At 46.6% G+C, this 17,500-nt stretch overlaps 1 protein-coding gene across 2 annotated transcripts in view; it reads right to left on the reverse strand.

Moving 5' to 3' along the window:
• The window catches only part of LOC123750532 (protein cab-1), a 186,421-nt gene that overhangs the window by 68,507 nt on the left and 100,414 nt on the right, over nucleotides 1–17,500 (reverse strand). For both annotated transcript variants that reach the window (XM_069315999.1, XM_069316000.1), the window contains exons 3-5: nucleotides 10,832–11,315; nucleotides 9,682–9,810; nucleotides 9,332–9,398 (exon numbers count right to left, since the gene is read on the reverse strand). In XM_069315999.1, the coding sequence (XP_069172100.1) occupies nucleotides 9,332–9,398; nucleotides 9,682–9,810; nucleotides 10,832–11,315 (680 nt within the window). The remainder of the gene's footprint in view (nucleotides 1–9,331; nucleotides 9,399–9,681; nucleotides 9,811–10,831; nucleotides 11,316–17,500) is intronic.

Raw genomic sequence — 17,500 nt, forward strand, 5'->3', positions numbered from 1 at the left:
GGTCCCTCCCTTCTTCACCCCCCCCCCGTCCTACCCTCCCCTAGAAGGAATATTATCCCCCTCCATCCCTCACGTGATAAGTCGTTCCTTTCCCTCCTGCGAGGTTGCTGCCTCCCAATCTTCCCTACGGGCCTCTCCCTTCCCTGTGGGTCCTTTCCTACCCCCCCCCCCCCCCCCCCTGATCCCTCCCTTCCTTGCTAACTTGTCGGCCCTTCCCGTTCTCCCTTCCCTGACTTACTAGGGCTAACAATGCAATCCCAAGCAAGCTGTATTGACCCTTCTTGTAAGCTGATTACCTGAAGAAGCTGAGGCATCATTACAGCACTGGGGAGATGTTTGGGATCTGGGGAGGAGCACATCTGGAGAGATGTGCCACTAGATCAAAAATCTAGTAGCACATACCTGTTTACTGCTAGGTGAACAGGGGCATGATGGGGGGTGGAAAGAAACTCTGCCCATTTGTTTCCGCCTCCGCCTCCGGGGATCGAATCCGGAACCTCAGGACTACGAATTCCAAGCGCTATCCACTGAGCTGTCAGACCCCTGTGTGAGTCAGGGAGCCACACTGCTCTCGTGACTCACACTGCTCCTTGGTGCTCCAGCACACTGATCACTACTCTACCGTTGTTGCCTCTCACTCCCCTCACCTGCTCAAGCACTCGCACACACGCACACACACACACACACACACACACACACACACACACACACACACACACACACACACACACACACACACACACACACACACACACACACACGCACACACACACACACACACACACACACACACACACACACACACACACACACACACGCACACACACACACACTCTCTCTTTCTCTCTCTCTCTCTCTCTCTCTCTCTCTCTCTCTCTCTCTCTCTCTCTCTCTCTCTCTCTCTCTCTCTCTCTCTCTCTCTCTCTCTCTCTCTCACACACACACACTCTCACTTGCACGCTCCCTCAAGTGTTGGGTTTTGCACGCAAAACTACCAGTAATGGGTTATCTTGAGATCTTGAGATGATTTCGGGGCTTTTAGTGTCCCCGCGGCCCGGTCCTCGACCAAGCCTCCACCCCCAGGAAGCAGCCCGTGACAGCTGACTAACACCCAGGTACCTATTTACTGCTAGGTAACAGGAGCATAGGGTGAAAGAAACTCTGCCCATTGTTTCTCGCCGGCGCCCGGGATCGAACCCGGGACCACAGGATCACAGTCCAGCGTGCTGTCCGCTCGGCCGACCGGCTCCCACTCCCAAAAACGCAAATTAAAATGCGGAACACGTGTATAAAAAAAGTGAATGCGTTTTAAACACGAGCAGCCAGCAGCCATGGAGCCAGCAGCCATGGAGCCAGCAGCCATGGAGCCAGCAGCCATGGAGCCAGCAGCCAGGAGCCAGCCACCAGCCAGCCACCAGCCAGCAGCCATGGAGCCAGCCAGGAGCCAGCCGGCAGCCAGCCAACAGCCAGCCACCAGCCAGCAGCCAGGAGCCAGCCACCAGCCAGCCACCAGCCAGCCACCAGCCAGGAGCCAGCCGGCAGCCAGGAGCCAGCCGGCAGTCAGCCAGCAGCCAGGAGCCAGCCGGCAGCCAGCCAGCAGCCAGGAGCCAGCCGGCAGCCAGCCGGCAGCCAGCCAGCAGCCAGGAGCCAGCCAGCAGCCAGCCAGGCTTTTCCCAGCAATATCATCATTTATAAACACGATGGCCCAGAGCGCCGCGTGGAATTACTTTTAGTTCACCGCTCTACACACACACTCATTTATATATACAACTTGTGAATTACACGGAGTGTGTACACGCACAGGGAGCGTTGACACAGCGTGGGAGTGCCTGGGAGGAGAGGCGAGTGGGGGGCAAAAGACCCAAGTAGGGTGAAGGGAAAGGGTATATGGGATGGGGAAGAGTAGAATAGGGAAGGTAGAAAGGGTGCCAGAACGTTAAGGGTATATCAGGAGGAACTTCAGGGCCTGGGGTTGAGACCCCTCAAGGTTGGTACTGGATGGGGGGGGTCGGGGTTAGCTTAGGGGTTCTATTCCCCTCACCCCTCCAGGGGGTCGGGGTTCGCCCCTCACCCCACCAGGGCCGCCCACGCCACAATGGCCGCCATAACAAATGGAACCATTAGTCTCCACCAGTTTCAAGGGAGCTGGAACCTCAGAGAGAGCTGCTTGATAATTAGCTTGCCCAAGACTGATGGGGTTTAATCAAGTGAGGTGATGATATTGAGCATCTTGGAGGTGGAGCAGGAGGAGGAGAGAGAAAGAGAAATAGACTGAGAGACAGAGATGTGCAGGCAGAGACGGGGAGAGAGACAGAGATGTGCAGGCAGAGACGGGGAGAGAGACAGAGATGTGCAGGCAGAGACGGGGAGAGAGAAAAGACAAAAGAGAAATACAATAGTACAGAGGGGGGGTTAACAGGAGAGGCAAGCAGACAGGATTCGATTCCCCTCTACCGTCTCCCCTGGAAGCACTTCCGTCCCCAATTCCCTTGACCATCGCACTCCAGCATATTTTCAGTCTGTCCACTCACCAGGGACCATTGCTTTCAAGGCACCTTACGCTGTCAGCCCCTGTCCCTGACACCCTCTTCCAACCCTACACTGTCAGCCGCCCGCCCCCTTCCCGCTGACTCCACCTCCAATCCCATGCTCTCAACCTCCTCCCTAATCCTACTCCAGCCCTAAGCTGTCGGCCCAACGCCCTAACCCACCTCCAACCGCACGCCGCCGCCGAAGCAGCAGCGTCAAGAACCAAGGCAAAGGAGGACGACAGGAGACCATCCCGGCAAAAAGTCCGGAAGGGTATTCGGGAACTCTCTCTCTCTCTCTCTCTCTCTCTCTCTCTCTCTCTCTCTCTCTCTCTCTCTCTCTCTCTCTCGGGGAAATCAACTTATCCTGCAAGAGGGGAAGGAATTCTGGAGAGTGCCAGCCACAGCGTCGGTGCCCGTCACGTCGCCTTGTCCCATACCGCCGGGGGTAGGAGCAGGCTAGTGGGCAAGAACACTGGTTTATTGTCAATTATGTGGGGAGTGTGGTGGGGAGGAGTAGGGAGGGAAGGTAGCTGGATGGGCGGAAGGTAATAGGAAGGCAGGGAGAGTAGTAGGGAAGGAGGGAGGGAGGAAGAGTATTAGAGAATGAGGGAGAGATAGTAGTATGGAGGAAGAAGAGACAGTACTCGGGAGGGAGAAGCGGAGGAGAAGAACTGCTGGGCTGAACATCGATCTCACTAATATTTTACGTTGAGAAATCGAGTGATTTCAGCGAATGACCTTTTCAATTGGAGCGACCTTTACCTTAGAGACCACCGGCTGAGTGTCCAGTTACTTAGTGATGTCTCCCTCTCACTGGTCACCACATTGATTGATTGATTGATGAAGATTAAGCCACCCATGAGGTGGCACGGGCATGAATAACCCGTAAGTCATCACATGAATGACGTCTCTTTATATAGTGACCTCTCTCTGACCTCTCCCTGACATCTCTCGGATATCACAGTAGCTCCCACAGTGACCTCACTATTAAACCTTAAAGTTAATGACCTCACAGTTAATGACCTCACTGGTAGTGAGGTCAGTACTATGCAGTGTAACTCATCCTATGAGTGCACGTGCTGCCATATTAGCGAGGATTTATATAGACGTTTTATATAAATGTTTATAGATATATATATTTATATATCTATATAGATATATCTATATATATTTATATAGATATATCTGTGTGAACGCAGTCTGAGTACTTACAAACAACCTAATGTGCCGCCGTGTAATGCGAATATTTTAGTATTAGGCTCACAATTGCTTCGTGATAATCACGGGAAGCACTAAATTTGAAGTTAAATAATATATGCTAGTACCCCTGTAAACTGTCCGTTTTCTCTCACTGAAAGTGTAACAAAGAAAATGTCCCAAGCTAAAGAAAACGGTTACGCACTGCACATAGGTATAACTTAATATTTAATCAGCAAGAAATATTTTTCATATACTGTATATTTAATACATTAATTCACATATTATCATATATAATGTAATCTCATTTTCATAACAGATTACACTATTAAAACTGGTAACAATTGCCTCACTCAGATATTAACAAATATACTAAATAATGTACCTTCTTGTATATATATAAATAAATAAAAATACTTATAATAGGCCTATTTTAAAATATACTATAATAAAAAAATACTACACTTGGACAAGTGCGATAAATAATAACATATAATAGACTGAATATATACCAATTACATATAATAGACGTTTACATATAATAGACTGAATATATACCAATTACATATAATAGACGTTTACATATAATAGACTGAATATATACCAATTTATTTATATTCCTATATATATATATATATATATATATATATATATATATATATATATATATATATATATATATATATATATATATATATATATATATATAGGAGTGTTCAGGACGCGGCCATCAAGATCACCAAGACTAATATATCTGCATCTAGCCAATATTTTACAAAATATTACGGTGCTATAAATAATTAAAATAAGGTACAAAATGAGGTATTTAGCCAAAGAGGCGTATCTCTCACTCCTCAAGTGTATAGACACTATTAGTTTAGTTCATTTATTATGCACCCCATACCCATCTTGTGGGCGGTAGTGGAAAGGGTTACAGAGGCACATAATGGGCTCAGGGACTGAACCCCACAATTCATTTAGCTAAGCAAGTTACAATCTTGATGAGCTAGTTACAAAATTCAATATAAGTCGTCACATCAACAATGGGTTCGAGATCGACCTCAAGTACAGTTTCTAAATTAAGCAACTGAGAGTTGACATATACACTGAGAGTTGACTTTCGTCCTATCTTGAGGTTATCTTGAGATGATTTCGGGGCTTTAGTGTCCCCGCGGCCCGGTCCTCGACCAAACCTCCACCCCCAGGAAGCAGCCCGTGACAGCTGACTAACACCCAGGTACCTATTTTACTGCTAGGTAACAGCGGTATAGGGTGAAAGAAACTCTGCCCATTGTTTCTCGCCGGCGCCCGGGATCGAACCTTGGACCACAGGAACACAAGTCCAGTATGCAGTCCGCTCGGCCGACCGGCTCCCTCTGGAGTACGTTAAGGACTACAGCATATTAACTGGTCTGTCAGTGATCAACTGTGGTGACTTTCAACCGTTTGTTATAGATTCAGCTACTTGGAACAAGTTCCAAGTAGCACGGGCTATGGTGAGCCCGTAAATTTTCAGCCCTCCAGAGGTGGCAGACTCTAATAAAACATTAACATTAAAATACGCAAACAGTTTGCTAAGTCAGCATTACACAAGGGCTCCTGAAAGGCTCAGTTCAGTAGTGACAACTAAAGTGAAGGTCTGTACCTAACTAGACAGTAGCTAAGGAAGACAGACATTTATATTTGATTCCAACAGAAGAATGAGGTGGCAAAATTGTTTTAGTTACGAAAGACAAGAAATAAACTAGACAATGGGTGACAATTGTCCCCATCACCCAAATGAACCACATCAGTATTAATACTAATATTGATGTGGAGAAGAAGTCAAGAAAGTGGAGATAATATATTACACTCGATAATGCCGACACATTCAATTTGTGTCAGTCAATATATGTTTCAAATCTAGGAAAAGAAAACCAAAGGAAGTAGAAGACAATTTAACAAATGAAACACAAAACAGAGGAAGATATTTAAAATGTGCCTGGCCGACACGCTGCGCGTACTAGTGGCTTTACAAGATTGTAAATACTGTACTATGCTCATTCTCACAAACCCAATGTACCTTCTTGTTTATAACTAAATAAATATATAAATAATGTGATGGACTGAGTCTTGAATTATTATGAGGACAAGGAAGAATGTGCGAGAAATATTGCTAGTCAGGGAGCCGGTCGGCCGAGCGGACAGCACGCTGGACTTGTGATCCTGTGGTCCCGGGTTCGATCCCAGGCGCCGGCGAGAAACACTGGGTAGAGTTTCTTTCACCCTATGCCCCTGTTACCTAGCAGTAAATAGGTACCTGGGTGTTAGTCAGCTGTCACGGGCTGCTTCCTGGGGGTGGAGGCCTGGTCGAGGACCGGACCGCGGGACACTAAAGCCCTGAAATCATCTCAAGATAACCTCAAGATAGTCGATCAGTTTTTATTTATTATTAACAAGCTCAGGTATATACAGCAATGCGCTGCTACCTTATGATATGTGAAAGGTTACAGAGCGTAGATCAGTCTTATATTGTCCTGTATTGTGATTATAAACACATGTTCCCAGATTATATATATGTTAATGTCTCTAGATTTGTTTTGTAGTCCATGTTTTCAGCTGGATTTGTTAGAAATAGTTTTTGAACATTGTGATATGATGTTCAAAATTTCATTGAACATGTGCATTAGTTCCATGAGATTTTTTGTTCGTATTATTTCCATGACTCAATAATGGCAAAGGAAAACTGTGTTTTGCAAAAGCGGTGAAAATAATTACTGTATAAGAATATTCATGAATACTTATAATATGTATGATTTTGTGTTAACATGGAACAGTGGGGGGGGGTGTAAGAATGCAAACTTTGAACAATCTAATAATTTCAATGAAAAACAAAAGCCAAATTAGCAATTCGTGAAGAGAAGAGAACAGCAGATGAAAGGCTTAGTGAGGGCGACACTAATCTGGACAGTCTCCAGAAGGGCCAGATAACCCTTAGTGCAGTGAAGGGCACAGTCATGCCAGAAAGAAAGAGAGAGAGAGAGAGAGAGAGAGAGAGAGAGAGAGAGAGAGAGAGAGAGAGAGAGAGAGAGAGAGAGACAGAGACAGAGACAGAGACAGAGACAGAGACAGAGAGAGAGAGACAGAGAGAGAGAGACAGAGAGAGAGAGAGAGAGAGAGAGAGAGAGAGAGAGAGAGAGAGAGAGAGAGAGAGAGAGAGAGAGAGAGAGAGAGAGAGAGAGAGAGAGAGAGAGAGAGAGAGAGAGAAGAACGCGTAAATAAATAACTCGACCAATGGGTCTCTGGACCGCCCACTGCAGCATCGTCGCGGTAAACACAGCCAAGTCCACAGCATAAAGCTATCAACCACAGCAAAACACACCAAGAATTGGGTAGACTCTTAAAGCCATAACAGGGTGAACGTCCCGTGTCACTACCCCTGTCCCATCCCCCGCCACCCCAAATGAATTAATTGTAACCACCTGGGCGGAGTGGGCACCAGGACACCAGGGTGGCAGGGCGGTGGGCACCAGGGCGGCAGGGCGGTGGGCACCAGGGCGGCAGGGCGGTACCTACCAGGGCTACGATTCATCAAACATTTACACACCCACCAATGAAACCAGTACATGTTCTCTGAATCATTAACCAGTTCACGTCGAGCCTGCAACCTTCACAACCTAAGGTTATTTCTTTGTTATAAAGAACCTCGTAGTGCCTCGGAGTTCATTCATAGTTTAATCAATGTAAACAAAGCCACCACGAACAAGGAAAGATGTACAGGTTACGAAAGTGGACGCGTAGATACTTAATGAATCCCTTATGAATACTATATGATACTTTATGAATACTTTGTGATACTTTATGAATGCCCTTGCGTCTACAAATGTGGGATACTTATACTTACAAACTCGGCAATTGTGAGCCGAAAGCCTTGTAGTAGACATCTCAGGATTGGTTGTTATATAAGGATATTTATATCTGGCTTGGAGTGTGGCTTACACGTAGACAGACGGTTTAAGATACACTCGTGGATTATGCTTGTGGATTAATGAGCGTGTCTTCTAAAAATATTTAAGCGGTATCCAGTATCTCCTCCTTCAGTCTATCACTTTAGTTGCCTAACTGCGTTAACATATACAAAGCAAGACGTGTTTAACTTAATACGCTGCTGAATAATCGCAGGACTCATTTAAACCACCTTTGTCTTGTACTTGTTGTGGGAGCCGGTCGGCCGAGCGGACAGCACGCTGGACTTGTGATCCTGTGGTTCTGGGTTCGATCCCAGGCGCCGGCGAGAAACAATGGGCAGAGTTTCTTTCACCCTATGCCCCTGTTACCTAGCAGTAAAATAGGTACCTGGGAGTTAGTCAGCTGTCACGGGCTGCTTCCTGGGGGTGGAGGCCTGGTCGAGGACCGGGCCGCGGGGACACTAAAGCCCCGAAATCATCTCAAGATAACCTCAAGAAGATACTTGTGTGAATTCAACTATAATGTTATAGAATATTCAAGTATGTGTATCAACAATTCCATGGCTTCAATGTTCTAATTAAGGAAAGTATATATTCTCTACATAAATTTAAGTCATTTCATTATAACAAGGCAGTAAGACGCTGAGAGACTCTGCTCCAGAGGAACACTGAAGCTGATTTAATTAGCGAGAGGTTAAGTAAGCAAGCAAGTAATCAAGACGGTAGACACAACTACCTCCACTACACTGTATCTGTGAGAATGTTCATGTGTGAACTTACCTAGTTGTGCTTATAGGGGTTGAGCTCTGGCTCTTTGGTCCCGCCTCTCAACTGTCAATCAACTGGTGTACAGGTTCCTGAGCCTACTGGGCTCTATCATATCTACACTTAAAACTGTGTATGGAGTCTGCCTCCACCACATCACTGCCTAATGCATTCCATCTGTTAACTACTCTGACACTGAAAAAGTTCTTTCTAACGTCCCTGTGGCTCATTTGGGTACTCAGTTTCCACCTGTGTCCCCTTGTTCGCGTACCACCCGTGTTAAACAGTTTATCTTTATCTATCCTGTCAATTCCTCTGAGAATTTTGTAGGTAGTGATCATGTTTCCCCTTACTGTCTTCAAGTGTCGTGAGGTGCATTTCTCGCAGCCTTTCTTCGTAACTCATGCCTCTTAGTTCTGGGACAAGCCTAGTGGCATATCTCTGAACTTTTTCAAGCTTCGCCTTGTGTTTGACAAGGTACGGGCTCCATGCTGGGGCCGTATACTCCAGGATTGGTCTTACATATGTGGTATACAAGGTTCTCAATGAATCCTGTATACTTCCGAATGATTCTGTGTGTGTGTGTGTGTGTGTGTGTGTGTGTGTGTGTGTGTGTGTGTGTGTGTGTGTGTGTGTGTGTGTGTGTGTGTGTGTGTGTGTGTGTGTGTGCGTATGAGCATTTGTGAGGGTGTACATGCAGAGTGTACCTTTGTGTATGTATCAGCGAGTGTGAAGCTGTGTGTGTATGTACTTCCGTGCGTGTACACGAGAGAGAGAGAGAGAGAGAGAGAGAGAGAGAGAGAGAGAGAGAGAGAGAGAGAGAGAGAGAGAGAGAGAGAGAGAGAGAGAGAGAGAGAGAGAGAGAGAGAGTACACACAAGCAGGTACTCACCTGTACCAACAGATGCCGGCACCAATCACGCCACACACAGCTACGGCCGTACACCCAGCCACCAGAGCTGCAAGACACCAACACACGTACACCATTAATATCTCTTCAAGCTAAAATAAATATAAACAAAATTATCAACGCGCCTAAATAAACATCACAATCACGCAGCCACACACAGTTGAGAAGCACCAGACACCGGACCACCAGACACAGGACCACCAGACACCGGACCACCAGACACCGGACCACCAGACACAGGACCACCAGACACCGGACCACCAGACACAGGACCACCAGACACCGGACCACCAGACACCGGACCACCAGACACCGGACCATCAGACCCTCACCTGTGAAGTATACGTCGCTGAGATGCGGTTGGTGTCGGGCGTCTTGAATGGCGTAGCTGGCCTCCCTGGCCTCGGAGGGCGTGCGGTGTAGGTGCATATAATTCACAGACTCCGGCTGCGAGGTGGCCACTGTAAACAAAGATACACGTAACTTGTTATATATATTATATATTATATTATATATATATATATATATGTATATATATTAAGAATCGACCTAAAGTTATCCTGAAGCATTTGTTTGTAAACATCAAGGCCCTTCCCGTTTTCTTCGTGGACATGGTTCCTAGAAAGAGTAACTTGTGCATTTATAGTGCAGGGAAGCCCGACAATACAGAATTTACAAATAAATCCAATCTGTGGACCTGGAGATAATATTCTTCCTCTTTCTAGAGAATATAAGTTAAGCTTTTTGGTCTCTTCGTAAAGAAGGTTTCTAATACCTGGGATTAACATTAGCATTCTTCTGTGTATGGGTTCAAGTGAATTCGTATCCATTCTATAGTGCGGAGACCTAACCTGAACTGCGTAATCTAACTGGAGTCAAATAACGACAAATTGAAGAAAATCTTTAGATGTCTTTACGGTAATGCTTTTATATATAAATCATTATAATTATAAATTCATTATAATTATCATTATAAATCCCATTATCATATTTGCCTTATTTTGATAATTGATGCATTGATTACATGGGCTAAGATCACTACTATGACTCCTAGATCTTTCTCATATATTTCGGAATTTTAACATTTCCAGGTGATATATATATATATATATATATATATGTACTTAAATGTGTTAATAAAAAAGAATGTGATAAAAAATTATGAGGGAGAAAGGTAAGAGAGAGAGAGAGAGAGAGAGAGAGAGAGAGAGAGAGAGAGAGAGAGAGAGAGAGAGAGAGAGAGAGAGAGAGAGAGAGAGAGACAGAGACAGAGAGAGAGAGAGAGAGAGAGAGACAGAGACAGAGAAGAAAGAGAGAGAGACAGACAGAGAAGAAAGAGAGAGAGAGACAGAGACAGAGAAGAAAGAGAGAGAACATGTTAGAAAGAAAGAGAGAGAACATGTTAGAAAGAAAGTGAGAGAGAAAATCGGAGAGACAAAGAGTAAATTGACAGAAGGGAGAAAGAGCATAACTAAGTCCTACCTTTATCTTCAACCTTGTCGTTTTCTTCGTTAAGCAAATTCTTAAATTTCTCATTTTCTATCTTATCCTCTATCTCTTCCATCATCATTCGTTTACTCTCCTCCCTCTCATTATTCGTCACTTCCTCGTGCCCTACACCTTCACTATCCCTCGGGTCCTGCAGGACGTCCTCTCGCCGCCCAGAGAAGATTCCTCTGCCAGGATATGCCATACCAGGGAGGGGCAGGACTTGGGCAGGATAGCGCTCCACCTCCGGGAATCGGGGTTGGTACCGGGGTGGATAGTCCGGTTGGTACTGAGTGTCGTCATCCTGATACTGAAGGCCCTCGCCAGGAAACTCCTGCTGGGGCTGGAGGCTGAGGTCTGGGGGCAGCAAGCGGAGGAGATCTTCCTCAATGGGGCCCTCGACGTTGGGAGGAGAGATGGGGAGGTAGTAGCGTGGGTCTCGCGGGGTGACAGCGAAGTGGATCTTCTCGTCCACAGCCTGTAAACAGCAGAAGACGTTATTACACATAACCTCCTAAGACTTCGGGGGCTAAGAAGCTCACACAGCACATTCAGCACCGCTCCTGTGCCAGGTAAGTCCACTACGGGCTCACCATAGCCCGTGCTACTTGGAACTTGTTCCGAGTAGCTGAATCTATAACAACAACAACCTAAGACTGCCATCTTGCGCCTTAAAAAGAGAGATGTATAGAATGTCTGATGTAAAGAATGATAGAATGTCTGTCTATCCAGAGTAGGAGGCCAGAGGCCAGATTCACGAAGCAGTTACGCAAGTACTTAGGAATGTGTACCTCTTTCCTCAGGTTTTTGACGGCTTTGGTTACATATATTAAACAGTTTACAAGCATTAAAACTTCTGAATCAACTGTTGTTATTGTTATAAACAGCCTCCTGGTGCTTCGGAGCTCATTACTGTTTAATAATTGTAAACAAAGCCGCCAAAGTTTGAGAAAAGATGTTCAGGTTCGTAAGTGCATGCGTAACGGCTTCGTGAATCTGGCCCCAGATGCTGGACCGTGCCTCACCCAACAGAGCAAAGAAAATGGTCTAGGGGTGGAAAACAATTAACTGAATTTATTTGGGTTAGTAATAACAAATAGTAGTTATAGTGATGAATATAGTATATACAGTGAAAGAGGGCAGCTAATACTCAGCTAAGCTTTGCCTAAGAGTAGGCCTATAAATCACAAAATAACATTTGCTCAAAAATGAGTTAAGGAGAAAAAAAAAATACACTTTTGTTGAAACGCCTTTAACATCGTATATTAATTTTACGAAAGTAAAAATATATATATATATATATATATATATATATATATATATATATATATATATATATATATATATATATATATATATAACTTCTGGGGTGGGAGTTTTCAGTTGCACATAGTTCTGGGGACGATTCAGGCTTGCTCGCATATATATATATATATATATATATATATATATATATATATATATATATATATATATATATATATATATATATATATATATATGTGTGTGTGTGTGTGTGTGTGTGTGTATGTCTCACATAATCCACCGATAAATGAGCGTCTAATCCTCCAGCGACGAGGTAATCCGCTGATAATGACTGATCATTAATTATCAACTAATCCTTTGTTATTGAAATCTAATTCTAAACACAACGTAATCAATGGAACACAGCCATTTACCAATCGTTTCATCACCAATCACGGGCCTAATCCCATGTGACTAATAAGTTCATGTAAAGACGTCAGAACTAAATATGAATGATTATGGGTGCCTAGAATGACAGGAGCCCTAGTCGAGGACCGGGCCTCGGGGACGTTGAGCCCCGAAATCCTCGCAAGGAAGGTCCAGGGAACCAAACTGTCAGGTCTCCGGTCTTATGGTTGAGTACAGGCCTGCAGCTCGGGAGTCGTAGTCCAAAGGGCCCGGGTTCGATTCCCAGCCAAGGCAGAAACAAATGGGCAGAGTTAGTTCAACCAAATGCCTCTGTTCACCTAGCAGTAAATAGGTACCTGGGAGTTAGACAGCTGCAACGGGCTCAATGCTGGAGATTGTGTGTGTAGAGAGAAATGTATGCACTAGACATGATAGAGGAAGGCCTGGATGGAGACCGGGCCGTGGGGCCTCTGATCCCCGGAACCTCCTCAAGGTAGAAGAAAATAGGTCGGGAAGGGACGGGAACTATCAGGATAGAGCGCCAAGCCATTACGACTATATAGCACTTGGAAGGGGTCAGGACAGGGATTTGGGATGGGACGGAGGGAAGGAATGGTGGCCAACCACTTGGACGGTCGGGGGAACGCACTTCTAGTCAGGGAGTCAGTACATTAGACAATCGACTTTTACTAAGGCGGGTCCAAGAGCAAACAGTTATACGACAAAGAGTACTGAGAAGACGGGACACTACGAGCCTAGCTCTCATCCTGTAGCTACACGTAGGTAATTAAACTTAGGTAATTACATACGCGATCAAAATATTATGCATTTTATTTACTTCGAAGATTAATAAGATTTGATCCACCATTAAAAGTATTTACCATTTCAAGCTAAAGTTCACATTAGCATGAGACATTAGACAGTTTAAAGAAATGTGTGGGTCTGGTAATGTGCCCAGGGGGGGGGGGGTTCTGGTAGAGTGCGGGGGGGGGGGGTCTGGTAGAGTGCAGGTGGGGGTTCTGGTAGAATACGGGAAGGTGGGGGTAGGTCTGGTAGAGTACGGGAAGGTGGGGGTAGGTCTGGTAGAGTACGGGAAGGTGGGGGGTAGGTCTGGTAGAATGCATTTGTTAACCAAATCTACGCAGTCAATAACTCACTGCTTGGTCTACTTTAAGTAGGCTCGTATTCCATTAATAAAGTCTAATTCTCTATTATGAGGTGTTAATTGCGCGTTTAAAGGTCACATCCCCCCCCTCCCTGACGAGGTGAGAGCCTTCGCTACCAGTCTCATCATCTCCTAATGAAATCGAGTTCTTCATTAGTCACAAGATATGACCCAGTCGATCCTCTAATTGCCGCTTTAATCCTCTTTCCTTCCAGCAACAACCAAACCTCTACCAACTTTTGGACATCATTACTGCAGACCGAGACTCACATTATATATGTGTATATATACCTATATAGAATTACTTATATTTACAGATATATACATATACAGGTGTGTATATATATATATATATATATATATATATATATATATATATATATATATATATATATATATATATATATTTACAGATATATATATATATATATATACACACACACATATTGATAGCAGGCTTTCTTGTAGACATATGTTATTGAATATGACAGAAAGAGTGTTATCTTGAGTTATCTTGAGGTTATCTTGATATAATTTCGGGGCTTTAGTGTCCCCGCGGCCCAGTCCTCGACCAGGCCTCCACCCCCCAGGAAACAGCCCGTGACAGCTGACTAACACCCAGGTACCTATTTTACTGCTAGGTAACAGAGGCATAGGGTGAAAGAAACTTTGCCCATTGTTTCTCGCTGGCGCCTGGGATCGAATCCAGGACCACAGGATCACCAGTCCAGTGTGCTGTCCGCTCAGCCGACCGGCTCCCTGTTGCCGATGAGTTCAACACGAATCTTCTCTATATTTCTTAAGTTTTAGATCTCTATATTTCTCACGTTTTTCTTCACTCGAGAAGATGCAACATCAACTCTCCATACTTCATTTGACAGTTTATATGGACTGACGGCAAGAGCTGCGTTTCGTTGACCGTGTCAACATTTTCAAAGCCAGGAGTGAAGTGGATACAAATTACCTGGGGAAGCCAATCAACCAATTTCACGTCTGTCTTAAGGGAGCAATGCGAGTGTACGTCGTGAAGACGCCAGTGTGGCGTCTCCAGATTGCACATATGCAACCGTGCGTGATCGCAAGTCCATAAGTTCAGGACTTGGGGTCTTATTGGGCGTCTCTGGATGAGCATCAGAGGTCCACGGTTGTTCAACGTCCTCCCAGCGAGCATCAGAAATATTACAGGAACAACCGTGGACATCTTCAAGAGGAAACTAGATCGTTTCCTCCAAGGAGTGCCGGACCAACCGGGCTGTGGTGGGTATGTGGGCCTGCGGGCCGCTCCAAGCAACAGCCTGGTGGACCAAACTCTCACAAGTCAAGTCTGGCCTCGGGCCGGGCTTGGGGAGTAGAAGAACTCCCAGAACCCCATCAACCAGGTATCAACCAGGTATCTGGATAGACCATTGGACGGGCAGTTCACTGGTAATGGCTGTTGGTACACCTACTCCAGGAGCTGCCAGGACAGATCACACACATCTTAGCACTCAGAATTCTACAGGCTAGGAGTAAGGAGAGAGTGAGAGGGGGTAGTTTTCAGGGCGTGTCGAGCGAAGGGTCACTTGACGCGGTCAATGTGAGGTCATCTAAAGCCGTCCAACCGTCTCGGTACGTTCCCGCCATCTCTAACCGACTTGTATGACAGGTTGCGATTGGCTTAGGCATGTTATCTCGTTCGTCATTGGTGTAAACACGAGCGGCGAGCGTAGACACAGACAACAAAGCAGAAACTCCCCCAGGAAAAAAACAAAGGAAATTACAAGCAGACATAACGCCACCCTTGGCCACCAGAGGGCCACCAGAGGGCCACCCTTGGCCACCAGAGGGCCACCAGAGGGCCACCAGAGGGCCATCAGGGGGCCACCCTTGGCCACCAGAGGGCCACCAGAGGGCCATCAGGGGGCCACCCTTGGCCACCAGAGGGCCACCAGAGGGCCACCAGAGGGCCATCAGGGGGCCACCCTTGGCCACCAGAGGGCCACCAGAGGGCCACCAGAGGGCCACCAGAGAGCCACCAGAGGGCCACCAGAGAGCCACCAGAGGGCCACCAGAGGGCCACCAGAGAGCCACCAGAGGGCCACCAGAGGGCCACCAGAGGGCCACCAGAGGGCCACCAGAGGGCCACCAGAGGGCCACCAGAGGGCCACATTACTAGCGCCACCACAGTGTAGAGGACGCGGGCGAACACCAGGGGTGGCCCTCAGCCCCTTACACAAGGTGGGCTTCACAGCTATGCATGTCGGGTCAGCGTTGGAATATGCACCAACAGGGAGGACATGTTCTCCAGCCAGCCAGATGAGTCGTGGGGGATGATAAGATCCAATTCATCAGTGTGAGAGAGCGATGAGGAAGCGGAATGAAGAGATCGGGGGACAGGAGTATTCTATACTCAGTTCCACAAATTAGAAAATAGATCACACTCAACCGTGCTGGTACATCTAGGTGAGTACTTCCCATGAGTGTACTCTTGCAAGTAATCTTGTAGGCAAGTGTATCACGTGAGTACCCATGCAGGTGAGTACAATCCCCAGGTAATTACCGCCCCTAGGTGAGTACTCCTCCAAGTGAGTATCCCCAAGTGAGTACTTCCTAGCTCCAGTTGAATCCACCCACCAAGTGAGTACTCATCAGCTAGTAGAGTACCACCCCTTTGGACCAAACGAGTACAACCCATCGCCAGCTGCGAGATAGAGAACATTGGAACAACCCAGACCAGTTATGCGCAGCGCCCCCAACCAGGTCAGATATTGATGCTTCAAGAAAACATCTTACCTTCGGGCTTCTGGTAGGCAAGCCAGGGCAAGCCAAGGCAAGTCAGGGGAAGCCAGGGCAAGTCAGGGCAAGCCAGGGCAAGTCAGGGCAAGCCAGGGGAAGCCAGGGGAAGTCAGGGGAAGCCAGGGGAAGCCAGAGGAAGCCAGGGCAAGCCAGGGGGAAGGGGAGGAGGGGACGTGGGAGGGCGTGTGAGAACACAATGATGGGAGGAGGCGCGCGTGGAGTGGACTATTGGGAAGCCCAGAGAAGAGGCAATCAGCCAGGTCGACCCTGACTGACGAGCTGGACGTGTGTGTGCTGCAGGAGAGGTTCAGGGGCGTGGGTGGTCAGGGGCATGGGTGTTCAGGGGCGTGGGTGTTCAGGGGCGTGGGTATAAGGGGGCGTGGGTGGTGCTTACCGAACCTAACAAACAGTGTCTACGGAGGAGTGCGGTCTTCATGCCCCGTCAATTGCAACTTTTGCATTACAACTTCACCATTTTGACGTTTAAATTCGTTGTCGAATCTGGCTTTCATGATTGTGGATGGAGGTTACCTTGAGGTGCTTCCGGGGCTTAGCGTCCCCGCGGCCCGGTCGTCGACCAGGCCTCCTGGTGGATGGAGGTGGTTTCCGCAGCTTTTTCTTCTTCTTTCAGGGCGTTCCACTTGTTGACTACCCAGTCCATCCTCTCCAGCGTTCACAACGTCACTAAACTGATGTACTAAATTGCCTGAACCTAACCTACCCGAGGACCCTCAAATCGAATACGGGACATCTCGACAATACTGCGAGCCGCTATCATTTGTCGTACGTCGGTTTTTGGCCTTAGTGGGATTTATACGTCGAAATACGATGTACTGTACTAGAGAGAATGGGATGGACTACCTGTACAAGGCATGAGTACTTCCTAGCAATTTTTCGGCTCAATTGTGTCTCCAGCTTCCACCTGTGTCATCTTGACCTGCTTTCTCTTAAGGTGAAGATGGCAATCTTGTCCACGTTATCTATTCCCCTCGTTATCTTGTATGTTGTGATCATATTCCCCACACATCCTACTATCCTCTAGTGTTGTGAGATTTAGTTCCACTAGTCTA

The sequence above is a fragment of the Procambarus clarkii genome, chromosome 82 (genome assembly GCF_040958095.1).
Source record: "Procambarus clarkii isolate CNS0578487 chromosome 82, FALCON_Pclarkii_2.0, whole genome shotgun sequence".
Classification (NCBI taxonomy): domain Eukaryota; kingdom Metazoa; phylum Arthropoda; class Malacostraca; order Decapoda; family Cambaridae; genus Procambarus; species Procambarus clarkii.